Genomic DNA, 16,761 nt, shown 5'->3' on the forward strand with positions numbered 1-16,761 from the left:
CCCAAGGAGAAACACACCAAGACACATAGTAATCAAATTCACAAAAATTAAAGACAAGGAAAAATTATTGAAAGCAGCAAGGGAAAAATGACAACATACAAGGGAACTCCCATAAGGTTAACAGCTGATTTCTCAGCAGAAACTCTACAAGCCAGAAGGGAGTGGCACAATATATTTAAAGTGGTGAAAGGGAAGAACCTACAACCAAGATTCTCTACCCGGCAAGGATCTCATTCAGACAATGGAGAAATCAAAAGGTTTACAGACAAGCAAAAGCTAAGAGAATTCAGCACCGCCAAACCAGCTCTACAACAAATGCTAAAGGAACTTCTCTAAGTGGGAAACACAAGAGAAGAAAAGGACCTACAAAAACAAACCCATAACAATTAAGAAAATGGTAATAGGAGCATACATATCGATAATTACCTTTAATGTGAATGGATTAAGTGCTCCAACCAAAAGACACAGGCTCACTGAATGGATATAAAAACAAGACCCATCTATATGCTGTCTACAAGAGACCCACTTCAGACCTAGGGACACATACAGACTGAAAGTGAGGGGATGGAAAAAGATATTCCATGCAAATGGAAATCAAAAGAAAGTTGGAGTAGCAATACTCATATCAGATAAAATAGACTTTAAGATAAAGAATGTTATAAGAGACAAGGAAGGATACTACATAATGATCAAGGGATCAATCCAAGAAGATATAACAATTATATATGTATATGCACCCAACATAGGAGCACCTCAATACATAAGGCAACTGCTAACAGCTATAAAAGAGGAAATTAACAGTAACACAATAATAGTGGGGGACTTTAACACCTCACTTACACAAATGGACAGATCATACGGATAGAAAATTAATAAAGAAACACAAGCTTTAAATGACACAATAGACCAGATAGATTTAATTGATATTTATAGGAAATTCCATCCAAAAACAGCAGGTTACACTTTCTTCTCAAGTGCACACAGAATTCTTCAGAATAGATCACATCTTGGGTCACAAATCAAGCCTCGGTAAATTTTAGAAAATTGAAATCATATCAAGCATCTTTTCTGATCACAATGCTGTGAGATTAGAAATCAGTTACAGAACGGATCTTGCTGTGATTTATGTCATAGAGTGTTCTTCCTATGTTTTCCTCTAAGAGTGTTATAGTGTCTGACCTTACATTTAGGTCTTTAATCCATTTTGAGTTTATTTTTGTGTATGGAGTTAGACCAACGTCCTAGAGAAATGGAAATAATAACAAAAATAAACACATGGGACCTAATGAAACTTAAAAGCTTTTGCAAAGCAAAGGAAAACATAAACAACACGGAAAGACAACCCTCACAATGGGAGAAAATATTTGCAAATGAAGCAGCTGACAAAGGACTAATCTCCAAAATTTACAAGCAGCCCATGCAGCTCAATATCAAAAAAACAAAGAGCCCAATCCAAAAATGGGCAGAAGACCTAAATAGACATTTCTCCAAAGAAGATATACAGACTGCCAACCAACACATGAAAGGATGCTCAACATCACTAATCATTAGAGAAATGCAAATCAAAACTACAATGAGGTATCACCTCACACCAGTCAGAATGGCCACCATCAAAAAATCTACAAACAATAAATGCTGGAGAGGGTGTGGAGAAAAGGGAACTCTCTTGCACTGTTGGTGGGAATGTAAATTGATACAGCCACTATGGAGAACAGTATGGAGGTTCCGTAAAAAACAAAAAATAGAATTACCACATGACCCAGCGATCCCACTACTGGGCATATACCCAGAGAAAACCATAATTCAAAAAGACACATGCACCCCAGTGTTCATTGCAGCACTATTTACAATAGCCAACTCACGGAAGCAACCTAAATGCTGGTCGACAGATGAATGGATAAAGAAGATGTGGCACATATATACAATGGAATATTACTCAGCCATGAAAAGGAATGAAATTGGGTCATCTGTAGAGATGTGGATGGATCTAGAGACTGTCATACAGAGTGAAGTAAGTCAGAAAGAGAAAACAAATATCATATATTAATGCATATGTGTGGAATCTAGAAAAATGGTACAGGTGAACTGGTTTGCAAGGCAGAAATAGAGACACAGATGTAAAGAACAAATGTATGGGCTCCAAGGGGGGAAAGCAGCGGGGGGTGGTGGTGGTGTGATGAATTGGGCGATTGGGATTGACATGTATACACTGATGTGTATCAAATGGTTGACTAATAAGAACCTGCTGTATAAAATATAAAGAAATAAAATAAAAAGAGTAGATAAATATTATACAGCAGTAGAAATGAATGAACTGAAACTACACCCATCAACAATGAAGAATCTTAAAGATGTAATGTTGAACAAAAGAAGCAAATTATAGAGGAACACAAACAGCATGATTCCATTTATATTAAATTTGAGAACAGACAAAACTAAACATTATATCATGTAGAGATATATTCAAAGGTGGTAAAAGTATAAAGGAAAAGCAAAGAAGTGATTGTTCAAAGGTCGGGATGATTGTTACCCGTGGGCCTTTTCCCTTTGGGAAAAGGCACAGGGGGAGAAATGTTTTACTTTTTATCCCGGATGGTGGCTACACAGGTACTTACTTTATTACTGTTCTTTCAAGTAAACTCCAGTGTTTTGTGCATGCTTCTGTATAAAAGGTATCTGTCACAATAAAACTAAAATATTTAAGTGAAAAAAAGAAAGATGATGTCTTCAAGTGAATAGGAAGTTCAAAGGATACTTCAAGTTAATTTTCTTTACCTGGCTTAATTTTATTGGAGATAAATAAAGGTTTTTCAGTTTTCGAAATATTAACCACGACTGAATTGTGATGACACCAGAGATTTATCATTGGAGCACGACTCTTTGAATTTTTGCTCATTTTAATTCTGAAGTTAACTGTTATAAAGAGCCCTGTTGGAATAAAGATCTTTTCAGAAAGGTTTCCTCTCTATCCCTTAATATGAAAAGTATGAATTTTTATTAGTTTTGACTGAATTACAGTTTATTTTTGCTTGAGACTAAACACAAGTTTCGTAATCGTGTGTGCTCCATCCCTTGCCAACGGGTGATGCGTGTGTCATTCCACAGGCTTAGTTTGAAGTGTGGACCTGATTTTCCCTGACAAAATAGAGTATTTTTGAGGCAGATTTGGAATGGCTTCTCACTCCTCTAGCAATCCTACCTGTGTGGCGGCCAAGGTACACAGACTTTCGCCCCTCCTGAAAGGACAGGATTCTGGTGGTATAGCCGTAATTTCTTTTGCGAGGTAAGATATGGCCTCTGCTCAGAAGGACCTCAGAGATGTTGGGGGGATCAGGCAGGAGGACAGATAAGTTTTATTTTTGTGGTACACGGGCCTCTCCCATTGCAGAGCACAGGCTCCGGACGTGCAGGCTCAGCAGCCATGGCTCACGGGCCCAGCCGCTACGCGGCACGTGGGATCCTCCCGGACCGGGGCACGAACCCGCGTCCCCTGCATCGGCAGGTGGACTCCCAACCACTGCGCCACCAGGGAAGCCCCGACAGATAAGTTTTGATTTAAGACCATAAATTCTGTAACAGTGGAATCTTCCTGTGCTCTCAATACACAGTGGCAGAAGAATGGAGTTCTGTCTTGGGAGAGCCAGCTTCAGCTTTCCATGAGTTGGGCTTTGGCATTGAGAATGTGCCGGGGGAAGACCAGCTTGGGACAGAGGGCGAAGTCTGGTGTTATGGTCAGAGGACATGGGATGCCCAACACTCAGTGTTGTGCAAGGGCCTAGGGGCCCTGGGGGTGCAGACAAGGGGAGCCCAGGAGGCCTTAGGAGGGGAGTTGGAGGGGACATACCCTGGACATCTCAGGGGTATTCATGACTGTCCCTGCTCTGCATTTAAGATTTCTAGCTCATAGCTGTTCAGTTCTGATCAGTGACCTGAGCAGCATGACAAATATTTCTTACACAGGGCTTAGCGAGGCTTAGAGGCTAGAAACAGGAGTCAGCAAAGTGCTCTCAGGGGACCTTTAAGACCATCTTGCTTTGTAGTCATCGTGTTGCCATGAAGATTAGCTTCTGTCCCCCCTTGCTGCCAGAAAACTCTCAAAGACCTTCAAGTGACTGAATATCTTATCTTTTGAAAAAGAAATAACAAAGGATAAAGTCATTGCCCAGAAAACCCACCCAAAAGATTGAAATTGCTTATTATCTTGGACATTTTCATCAAATCTATCTTATTGAAGGCATTTAATGTTAAGGTGCTTAAATATCTAGCCTAGAATGTGCTTTTCAGCCCTATTTGAAGAATGTGGTCATTTGCGTGCTAATGTATTAGTTATATGACTATTATAAGGTTAGATTGGCAAATGTATTTGTAGAAACCCAGGAAAGATTATCCTTGATTGCTTTTATTTTAGGTCTAATGGAAATATCTTTTAGGTTTCAGACCTCTCTGAACCTTGATCTGTGGCTGTATTTCCCATTACAATTGAAAGCCTTTTTTGTCACGTGGTTCCCATTGATCAGCGTCCTGGGAAATTCTGAATATATGAACCCTTGTCTTCTGATGAACATTTTGAAGCAGAAAAGGCTCTTTTGCATTTTATTCTTTCAATTCAGCCTGTGCTATTTGGGAATCAGTGGGAAAAAGAAAATGGAGACTTTTGGGTGCAGAGGCCATACACACTCAAGTGAAGAACAATTACCAGTTTTATGCTTTAATCTTTAAATTAGTTTGACCTTGAATATTACCATGAGTCCTGGGTTTGTTAAGGACGATGCGTCAGGGAGGTTCCATCACGTCACTGGAGGCAGAGAGGGAGCTAGGAGATGGCTTGGGGCCGGGAGCGTCTCCCACCTGGCGTGAGGCAGTGGGCTTGGGGTGGTGGTTTCAGGGAGAAATGTCAGGCAGAGATCTGAAAGACACTTTAGAAAAATATCTGGTAGACTATTATTGTTCCTAGGTTGGATATGAGGGCAAAGGATAAAAAGAAATGAAAAACCATCCATTCTAAAATACTTTACCAGGTTCAAATAAATCATTAATGTGACTACAAGTAGGTAGTTCTGTTTCCTTTTTCTCTTGTATTTCTCCCCCTCATTCTTGAACCTTCCTTCTTAAGACACTGACAACTGAAAAGGAAAGGAGAGAAAAAAAATCTCAGCAAGAATAATTTCAGTGACAAAACGATGTGAGTCGCTGGGTGTGGCAGGCCTTTGTACAGATATGAGTGAAGTAAGGAAATTAATACCATCCTGTTGTTATTTGCTTTATGCTTATTTTTTCTTGAGGCTGTTGGGAAGGGCGAGTATATCGTTATATACATTCTTACGTAGCATGTAATTTATCTTCCTCTCCAAATGGTAGGGGGTCAAGAGAGAGAGATTAGTCTATTCATCCATCTGGCACTCCAGTGAAACAACACCAGAAATTCTACCTTTCGAATGGTGTTGGATTTTTAAAGTTTTTTTTTTTAAATAAAATGATAAAATACTATATACTCATTGTGAAAAATTGCAACAATATAGAAATGCACAAAGTGACTTTCAAAGTAATTCATTCACCTCTCAGTCCAACTTCAAGCACTTGCATACATACATGCACACGTAGACTATTTTTTTTACACCACTGGGAACTGTATTTGCTATAAAGATTCTTTTCAGGGCCTCCATTTTGTTTGAATGGGCACTGAGTTCCGTAGAATGTTGTATATTTCCACGGCTGAGCTCCGTCTCAGGGGAACTACTCAGCGAGCACAGACTCACGTTCAAGTTGCCAGCATCATCAGGTCCCAGCTCCGTCCCCGCCAGCCTGGTGACCTCGCATTTGGATCCTTGTTTCATGGTGCTGGCCTGAGGATCACATTACACGTAAAGCACAGCACAAGGGTCTGGAATGCAGTATGTGCACAAGATGTTACCTTTCGCCTGTGGTGAACCGGTTGGTCTTTGGGAATGAGGTCTAAGGACAAACACTTCCTTCTCTCCTCTGCAATTTTCCACAGTATGACTGGGGCTCGTCTAAGTATCTGACTCCAAGTCTTTACCTTTAGGATACTGTTTATCAATTATATTGACATTTTATGTAGACTGTCTGGCTATGTTCTGTTTCTTTTGGAGACTTAGAGAGCATTTATCACTGATAAATTTTATCTTTCAAAGTTTTAACATTCTGTTGCCCAGGCTTTGGGGTGTGTGGTCAGAGAAAGTACGTAAAAGACTTCATGGTGGGACCTACGAGCCGGTACTCAATCTGTTATTTTCTCCTAAGGTGTGTTTTTACAACAACCTAAAGTCAAAGGTGGGCATGTGAATACATGTGCACACACACCCCTCTGGGAATCAGCCTCCACACTGTTCAAGGCTTTTCCAACACTTTCCTTTTAAAGGCCATGGGAGCTGGAGACCCCTTAATGAGTCACCCCTTTTGCATCTGTTTCTCTGCAGGAATCCACTGTGAATCCTACAAGGACCCCTGTGCTAACGTCAGCTGTCTGAACGGAGGCACCTGTGACAGTGAAGGCCTAAATGGCACATGTGTCTGCGCACCCGGGTTTACAGGCAAGTGAGCGGGGAACTGAGTTTTCAGATTTACCGCAAAGTCCCTGAGATGGCAGCTGTTAAAAAAAACCCAGAAACTTCTATGCATACATTATTGCAAAATATGAATTGCAAAATGTAAGTAGGCATTGCTTGGATGAAGAACCGTTTGAAAACAATCTACTGTGTTGTCATTAAGCAAGGCTCTTCTGAAATCAGCATTTGGTTCGGAGACCTGCTGAGACTGCCCTTACCATACGTTTGCAGACCTGCAGCTTTGAAACATGAAAAATTAGCCATTACACTAACACCTGAAAAAGTGTCCGTGCTAATGGAAGCAGGAAGGAGAAAGGAAGGATCAGATGTGTCTTCTATAGAAATTGCATTACGCGACCACGTTTACTTTTATTGAAAGATACAGCAGTGTCTGGAATTCGAATAACGGAGAGGTGGTAGTGGCAGCGGTGGGACAGCAGGGGGAGCTACTCTTAGTTCTCGGTTGAATTATTAGTGAAGGTGAGGCCGGTACAGGTGTGGGGAGGGAGAGTGGATGGGGGAAGAAAGCTGCTGATGGCAAAGCAGCGAGGGAGGACAGGGCTGGGTTCCAGAGGAACCACAGTGGCACCCTCTGGGTGGTCGCTTCTGGACTAAGGGATCCAGCTTAATAAGGGCTCCTTCAAAGTCACCCCTCAAGGGTTTCAGCGAGTTTGTGAACCCTGAAAACAGATGTGAAGTGTTGGATATATGTGTATATGCTGAGAGGAGGCTCTCAAATTTTCATCAGATTCTCAAAAGATATCATGAACCACTTGGGGAGAGAAGGTTCCATCCTTGGCTTCGCCAGCCAAATGCAGGAGTCCGGAGATGCAGAGCGTAGATCACGTCTCTGTTTTCAGCACTTGCTCAACCAGCAAAAGCAGCAGGGTCACTCTGGTTTACAGGTTGGGAAAGGTTGACATATAAAGTGCTGATAGAAGAAGGTGGGCACTGAAGTTTCTGGAAAACGTGTTATCATTGGCTGGAGAGCATCTTGCGTGCTCACCTCTCCCTGCTAAGGCCTGGTGGCCACCTCCCTAGCCCTGGAGAATTTCACAGAGCCTGGACTCCCAGTCCCTCCCTAGGGAGCCTTATTTGTGCTTCTGGGGAAGATGCCAACAGTCAAGATGTGGGAGAAGCAACCTCTGATGTTTCTTCTATTTAGCTGTGTCACATCCTGTGTTTTCCTTTCGTCTTTTCCTGGGACTTAGAAGTGGGCTTACTCCAGAAAATGATTTGCAGATGGTTTTGTTTTTCTGACTGGTTTATAAACACACACAGACATGTATACTCATCGATGGGTGCAAAAATAATATTGGGGAAGCATCCGGGTTTTTTCCCCCAGATGTTTATATCCCACAAATAATGAAAAGCATGGAAGAAAAATGAGAAAATATAGTGCTATAGAAAAAAAGTCCACCACTTAAAAATGCACAACTAGGAGACAACCATTGTTGACATTTTGATACATATATCCAGGGATTTTCCTGAAGGTCTGTGTGTGTATAATACATAGTGGATAGTGTAAATGCATATATTTGAACATAAAAGGAATCATACTGTTCATACTATATTGTAATCTACTTTTCATTTAAAAATATATGTATCTCATAAACGTGTTTTCACATTAAGGTATATACTTCTGTTTTATCATTTTTACTGGCTGTCCTGTCATCCATTACATCAGGGGTCCCCAACCCCCGGGACGGCGAGCAAGCAAGCGAAGCTTCGTCTGCCTTTCCTCATCGCCTGAATCACCACCCCCTCCACTGCCCCACCCCCGCTTCACCCCCCCCACCCCGTCCCCTCCCATCCCCCCAGGCTATGGAAAAATTGTCTTCCACGAAACTGGTCCCTGGTGCCAAAAAGGTTGGGGACTGCTGCGTTACATGATACACCAGGATTTTTTTAACCCATCCTCAATTCAACCTTTGGGGAGTTGGGAACTTTTTCCTATTATAAACAACATTGCAATGAATGTTCTTGCATGTACATCTTTGTGAACTTGTATGAGTATTTCTTTGAGCTAATTTCTTAGGAATGGAATCCCAGGGTCCAGGAGAATTCATACTTATTTCCATATTGCTCTCCAAGAAAATACCTTGCACCAGTATTCACTCCTACCCAGAGTGCAAAGGAGCTTTTATTTCCTTGTTCTCACACACATACTGAGAATCGTCATTCTAGTGGCTTTATATGCTATTTGTGTTGTTTTAATTTGTAAGTCTTTGATTCCTAGTGAGATTAAATACTTTTAAAATGTATTTATAGTCATTTGTGTTTCTTCTTGAACTCCCTATTCCTATCCTTGGCTTGCTTTTCTACCAGATCGTTCACGTTAATCTTTATTCTTGATTTGAAATCGTCCTGTATGTTAAGTATATTACATTTGATTACATAAGACTCTTCCAACTGAACTAGGTTCAAGCATTACTCTACCTGGTCTTTGAAAATACCCAATGCCTATTTCTATTCAGCCCTGAATAGGGTGCAAATATTTTTCCAATGTCATTTGTCTTTTAAATGTATATAAAGTATTTTATTCTATATATCATATTTTAATTTTATTTTGCACGTATGCATTCCCTTTAACAGGAAAGAAAATGGTCTTTAGCCAAACCACTGAAGTAAGAAATGCAAATCTCTTTTTTTTTTAACATCTTTATTGGAGTATAATTGCTTTACAATGTTGTGTTAGTTTCTGCTGTACAACAAAGTAAATCAGCTATATGTATACACATATCCCCATATCCCCTCCGTCTTCCGTCTCCCTTCCACCCTCCCTGTCCCACCCCTCTAGGTGGTCACAAAGCACCGAGCTGATCTCCCTGTGCTATGCGGCTGCTTCCCACTAGCTATATACGATTACATCTTAATATTTTCTTTTGATTTCTTGTTTCATGCTAGAAAGACCCTAGGTATCAAGATTTTATAAATATACTCATATTTTTCTAATTATGTGTGAGTTAATTTTGGCCGTGCAAATATTTAATACATTTGAAATGTATCCTGGCATCTTATGGGAGATAAAATACAATCTTTTCTCTAGAATATTTAGCAAATCTCCAACTGCCTACTCAGCATTCACTTTTGGATGTCCCTCAGAGACACCTCAGACTCATATATTTTCTTCTCCTTTCTTTCTTTAAATATTTTCCAGCTCATTAAATGATATTACTACCACCTGAGCTGTTCTGGATGGAAACTGAGGAATCATTTTGATGCCTCCTCTTCTTCCTCCTTACCTGCATCCAACCACCAAGTCCTAGAAACCTCTAGATCCTCTCACTTCTTCCTAGAGCCAACACCAGGCTGCCTGCACCTCCACCTGCCCTAGTGCAAGGTGTCCCCACACCCTTTCCCCTTCACCCCTAAACATTTGCCACACTGAAGAGACCTTTTAAATTAAAATCTAATCTTGTCTCTCCCTACTTAAAATCACCTACTGGCATTTCATTGTCTTTAAGAAGAAAAGCAAAGCCCTTAACCTGATCATCAAGACCTGGGAGGTCTGACCCCATCTGGTTTTTCCAGGCTTTTCCTGGGCACCCTGGATACCCATGTCAGGCTCTTCTCAGTGAGATTCTTGCCCCGGACCTCCTGCCTCGCAATCCCCTGTGCCTCCCCTGCCCCCCATACACAGGCTGTAGCTGGAAAGTCTACCCCTAGGCTTTTGTTCAGGGTCCTTACCCTGATCGCAGGGTGCGGTAGGACTCTTCCAGTTGAAGTAGGTTCAAACGTCACTCTAACTGGGCTTTGACAACAACAGATGCCTGTCTCTAGTCAGCCCTGTTAATTTTTCAAACTGCAGGGGACCACAGACTATTTCCTGAAGTTGTTAGGAGAGTTGCACTATTAATGTGTTTTGCAGAACACTGATCAGATGAGATACTCCATGGGAAAAATGTCTGTGCCCCCAAAATTGGGGACTTGGTACCTGCCATGTGGAGGTTCCTAAAGAAGGCCCATGTATTAGAGGCACTTAACAGTTAAGAATCTTGTTTGCCTTTGTTTATTTCCAAATATATTTGATCATATAACTTTTTTTTTTCCCCTTAAAAAAGAACCTATTCTGAGAACTAGCATTCCAGGGGAGGGACTGATGAAAAGCTAGCTATCATCATGTAAGGAATCATGGTGCCTCTGCTCTTTGAGTCGCTACCTTGGAACTAAATCCTCTTTCATTACAACTGAGGTTTAGCAAAATTTACTCTTGGCCAACTATTAAGTGCTCAAAAGCTCCCTAATTTGACTGAGTGGAGCGAATTAGCAACTCATTGTTATGTAATTAGACACGCCATCCAGTGTCACGTTTACCTTTTGAGACTGGCTTTTTCAGTTGGCTCAAGACACTTCACTCTCAGGCCAGCAGACTAACTCTGGGAGGAGGTATGTGGGGAGCTCTGCCCTTCCTTGATGAATTTAGGCTTCTCCTTGAAAATACAGTCCGTCCGGTCATCTGGACCCAGAGAGGTTCCCTCTCTTCAACCCCTGCGGGCCTCTACACAGCTGTCTCCTTAAGACCTGGCCTGCATCCTGTCCATTTTTCAGTTTTTAACTTATTTTGCGTCCACTCTTGTCTCCGAGGCTTTGTAATTCTGCCACCTAGAATTACTTGGCTCAGGCAGGACTAGTAGAGGGAAAGAAAGGATGCCCTCACGCAACATGAATTCTCCAGGACTTGCTTTGTTTCTACCTGAAATCATAGGCTGGAGATTACTGTACTCCAACAGGGAAGCCCGAAGTTCTTTCAGGCCCGTTGCCATGGCCACTAGAACAGTAGTCCAAACGGGACATCAGTGACCCATTGCTCTCTCTCCATAGCAGAAAGTCTATATGCATTATTAAAAGTCAAATAATGTTATATTTCCCCTCTGTTTTCTAACTCAACTACTTTTCAATATTTGTCTCTTAGTTCACAAGAGAGTGTTCTGCAATTTCCAGCTCATTTTCATGGGCAAATGCCATCAATGTTTTATTCTCACTGAGATTTTTAATTTGCATTTCTTTGATGTTGAGCATCTTTCATGTAATTATTGACCATTCATATGTCTTACCTTGAGAAGGGTCTTTTCAAATCTTCCGCCCATTTTTTTTAAAAATTGGATTTTTGTCATATTACTGAGGTGTAAGAATTATTTACATATTCTAGATATAAATCCTTTGTCAGATAAACATTTTGCTCATCCATTCATTCTTTTTTTTTTTTTTTTTCCCAGCAGGACATCCATGCATTCTTAATGGTATTTTTGTGGGGAGCAAGTGCTTTTATTTTTGGTGATCTCTGATTTATCAATTTTTTTCTTTTTTAGTTTGTTCTTTCTTTGCCTACCTTATGATGATGACACTTTATCCAGTGTTTTCTTCTAGCATTTTTTAAAATAGATTTTGCTTTTAGGTTTAGGTTTTGAGTTAATTTTTTTGTGTGTATGGTGTGACTTAAGGATGGAAGTTTACTTTTTTCCCCATATGAGTATCCAGTTATCCTAACATCCTAGCTAATGGAATTCATTAGCACATTTTTAAGGAAACTATTGACTGTGTATATGTCTTTTTCTTCCTTTGGCTGTTTTTTCAAAATCAAACTTTTTATTTTGAGATAATTGAAACTTCAAACTTCATAAGCCATCTTAAGAAGTCACACAGAGGGATCCAGTGTACCGTTTAACCACTTACCCCCAATGGTAACACGCTGTACAACTATAGTACAGTATCACACCCAGGATACTAACATTGATACAGTCAAGATGCAGAACATTTTCATCACAAGTATTCCTCATGCTTCCCTTTTATAGCCACACCCATTTCTCCTCCACCACAGGAAGCTTTCCTCTTAATCCCTGGAAACCGCTAATCTGTTCTGCATCTTTATAATTTTGGTATTCCAAGAATGTTTTATAAATGGAATCATATAGCATGTAACCTTTTGTGGTTTTTTTTCACTTAGCATAATTCTCTGGAGATTCATCCAGATCATTATGTGTATCAAGTTTCTTCCTTTTTATTGCTGAGCTGCGTTCCATGATATGAATATACCACAGTTTGTTTAACTATCCCCCTGTTGAAAGAAATCTGGGTTCTTTCCAATTTTGAGCTATTATGAAGAAAGCTGCTGTAAACCTTCATTTACAGGTTTTTGTGTGAATGTAAGTTTTTATTTTTTCTGGAACAGTTGCCCAGGAGTTCAAATGCTGGGTCATATGGTAGTTGATGTTTATTTTTCCAAACTATGCCGGAATGTTTCCAGAGTGGCTTAACCATTTCCCCTTCCCATCAACAATGTCTAGTGATCCAGTTTCTCTCTATCCTTGCCAGCATTTTGTGTTGCCTTCATTTTTAATTTTAGCCATTTTGATCATGTGTTTAGTGATATCTTGTGGTTTTGATTTGAATTTCCCTAATTATAAATGACATTGGACGTCTTTTCATGTGATTATTCGACATCTGTACATCCTCTTTGGCGAAACGTCTCTTCATGTCCTTTGTCCATTTTCTAATCGTACCCCATCGTATCAAGGCTACATACTATCAAGTATGATTTCTGACCATTGATGTTGACTTTAATCACCTGAGGAAGTGTTTGTCAAGTTTTTCCCCTATAATGTTACTCTTTTCCCCTCTTTGCATACTTTACTCTTTGAAAGAAGGTTACTATGTGTGGACCACACTTAAGGAACCGGGAGTTATTCTTTCCCTCTTTGAGGGTAGGGTAGCTACGTAAACTATGTGAAATTCTTCTGTAGGAGAGATTTGTCTGTTTTCCCCCATTTATTTATTTATTTGCTCATTTATTTATATCACTGTGGACTTGTGGATATTTATTTTATACTTTGAGTTATAATGCAACATATTTTTATTTATTTTGTGGCTCAAAATGTTCCAGACTTGGACACTGGGAGTTCTTTCATTTGGGTTTCTGTGTCCCTTTGACATACCCCATTGTTGTTGGTGGAGAGTGTGTGTGTGTGTGTGTGTATGTGTATATGTGTGTGTATGAACACTTACATGCTTTCCGGCACTGCAAGAAGCTCCAGTCTTATCTTGTACATTTCCTGCTCCAGTCTTGAATCAACCATCTCTTCAGGGAGCCTTGGTGCTTTTTATGGGAGAATGATACTGGAAACCAAGATCTGGGCACTAGCTGTGCTCATTATTCCTGGGATGTCATTGCTCCTAGATCCTCTCAGCTGACATAGCAAGGGAATGTGTGTGTATACTAACCCGTATGTCTATAAATATTGCCATATGTAACCATCTATATCTAAATAAAGCTAAACATGAATTTATACTAATTTCTCCAACTCTGTTCCATTATTACATGTATCATTCCAGCCTTCTCTCCTGTTTATCTGTAAATTCCCACACCAACAACAAGATTCCTGGCTCCTACCATCCAACATCCTTTTACTTACTTGCTTAATTCCTATATACATGTAGAGCAGTATCAGAATTCATAACTTGTATCCTTATGGGAAGCAACTTTATAAACTAGACTACAGTGCTGGTGTACACATCCTTCTGCCTTCAGTCCTACCAACTCTACTCGTTCCAAAGTCACTTAAGTCAGCACTGCCCCCAACCCTGCAGTGAGGTTGTTTCATACATTTGTAAGTACTGTTAGATTACTTTTTCACAGTCTGCATTCATTTTTTCTTTTATTTTACATCTTTATTGGAGTATAATTGCTTTACACTGTTGTGTTAGTTCCTGATGTACAACAAAGTTAATCAGCTATATGTACACATATATCCCCATATCCCCTCCCTCTTGAGCCTCCCTCCCACCCTCCCTATCCCACCCCTCTAGGTCATCTCAAAGCACCGAGCTGATCTCCCTGTGCTGTGCAAGCTTCCCACTAGCCATCCATTTTACATTTGGTAGGTTATATATGTCAATGATACTCTCTTACTTTGTCCCAGCTTCCCCTTCCCCCTCTGTGTCCTCAAGTCCGTTCTCTACCTCTGCGTCTTTATTCCTGCCCTGTGACTAGGTTCATCAGTACCGTTGTTTTAGATTCCTTGTATATGTGTTAGCATACGGTATTTGTTTTTCTCTTTCTGACTTACTTCACTCTGTATGACAGGCTCTAGGTCCATCCACCTCATTACAAATAACTCAGTTTCGTTCCTTTTTATGGCTGAGTAATATTCCATTGTATATATGTGTCACATCTTCTTTATCCATTCATCTGTCGATGGACACTTAGGTTGCTTCCATGTCCTGGCTATTGTAAATAGTGCTGCAATGAACATTGTGGTACATGTATCTTTTTGAATTATGGTTTTCTCAAGGTATATGCCCAGTAGCGGGATTGCTGGCTCATATGATAGTTCTGTTTTTAGTTTTCTAAGGAACCTCCATACTGTTCTCCATAGTGGCTGTATCAATTTACATTCCCACCAATGGTGCAGGAGGGTTCCCTTTTCTCCCCACCCTCTCCAGCATTTAGATTTTTTGATGATGACCATTCTGACTGGTGTGAGGTGATACCTCATTGTGGTTTTGATTTGCATTTCTCTAATGATTAGTGATGTTGAACATTTTTTCATGCGTTTGCTGGCAATCTGTATGTCTTCTTTGGAGAAATGTCTATTTAGGTCTCCCACCCATTTTTGGATTGGGTTGACTGTTTTTTAGATATTGAGCTGTATGAGCTGCTTGTATATTTTGGAGATTAATCCTTTGCCAGTTGCTTTGTTTGCAAATATTTTCTCCCATTGTGAGGTTTGTCTTTTCGTCTTGTTTATGGTTTCCTTTGCTGTGCAAAAGCTTTTAAGTTTCGTTAGGTCCCATTTGTTCATTTTTATTTCCATTTCTCTAGCAGGTGGGTCAAAAAGGATCTGCTGTGATTTATGTCATAGAGTCCTCTGCCTGTGTTTTCCTCTAAGAGTTTTATAGTGTCTGGTCTTACATTTAGGTGTTTAATCCATTTTGAGTTTATTTTTCTGTATGGTGTTAAGGAGTGTTCTAATTTCATTCTTTAACATGTAGCTGTCCAGTCTTCCCAGCACCACTTATTGAAGAGACTGGCTTTTCTCCATTGTATATCCTTGCCTCCTTTGTCATAGATAAGTTGACCATAGGTGCATGAGTTTATCTTCTGTTTTTGTGCCAGTACCATACTGTCTTGATTACTGTAGCTTTATAGTATAGTCTGAAGTCAGGGAGCCTGATTCTTCCAGCTCTGTTTTTCTTTCTCAAGATTGCTTTGGCTCACAGTCTGCTTTCTTTCCTGGGACCTTCCAACTAGAGGGGTTTTGTTTTTGTTTTTCCTATAGAAGTACAGTTTCTCAAGCACCATTTGTTGAAAAGGCTATCTTTCCTTCATTGAATTGCTTTTAAACCTTTGTCAAAACTCAGTTGGCCATATTTGTGTGGGTCTGGTTGGATTCTGTATTGTTTTTCATTGATCTGTGTATCTATTCCTCTGTCAGTACTACTCAGCCTTGATTGCTGCAGTTATGTAATAACCATTGAAATCAGGCAGAATGATTCTTCTCAATTACTCTTTTTCTTTCAAAACTGTTTCACCTATACTAGTGTCTTTGCTTTTTCATATAAATTTTAGAGTAATCTTATCTATATTTACAAAAGATTTTGATGAGGTATTAATAAGAATTGTATTAAACCTGTATATTAATTTGGGAAGAATTGATATCTTTACTGTTTGGAGTCTTCCAGTCCATGAACACAGTATGACACGCCATTTATTTAGATCTTTGATTTCTTCATCAGCATTTTGTAGTTTTCAGTATGTAACTCCTATACATGTACAACTAAATATTTCTCTCTTTTTGAGTGATTATAAATAGAATTGCAGTTTGGTGTGCACATGTTCAATGCTAGTGTGTAGATATACAACTGATTTTTGTATGTTTATCTTGTATCCTCTGACTTTGATGAACTTACTAGTTTTAGGATTCTGGGGGGTAGATTCCTTGTGATTTTATGCATAGGTAGGTATGTCTTCTGAAATTAGGGACAGTTTTATTTCTTCCTTTCTGATATGTATAAATTTTATTTCCTTTTATTGTCTTATTACGCTGGCTAGAACTCCTCACACTAGTTTGGGTAAGAGTGGTGATAGCAGACATCCTTGCTTTGTTCCCAATCGTAGGGGAAAAGCATTCAGTCTTTCACCATTAAGTATAATGTTAGCTCTAGGGATTTTTAGATTTTTTTTTTAATCAAATTG

The 16,761-nt window shown here is 39.9% G+C and overlaps 1 protein-coding gene across 2 annotated transcripts in view; it reads left to right on the forward strand.

The window, feature by feature from the left end:
• Positions 1–16,761, forward strand: part of DNER (delta/notch like EGF repeat containing) — a 324,264-nt gene that overhangs the window by 280,936 nt on the left and 26,567 nt on the right. For both annotated transcript variants that reach the window (XM_067740313.1, XM_067740314.1), the window contains exon 10: positions 6,438–6,551. In XM_067740313.1, the coding sequence (XP_067596414.1) occupies positions 6,438–6,551 (114 nt within the window). The remainder of the gene's footprint in view (positions 1–6,437; positions 6,552–16,761) is intronic.

Source organism: Pseudorca crassidens, chromosome 6 (genome assembly GCF_039906515.1).
Source record: "Pseudorca crassidens isolate mPseCra1 chromosome 6, mPseCra1.hap1, whole genome shotgun sequence".
NCBI lineage: Eukaryota > Metazoa > Chordata > Mammalia > Artiodactyla > Delphinidae > Pseudorca > Pseudorca crassidens.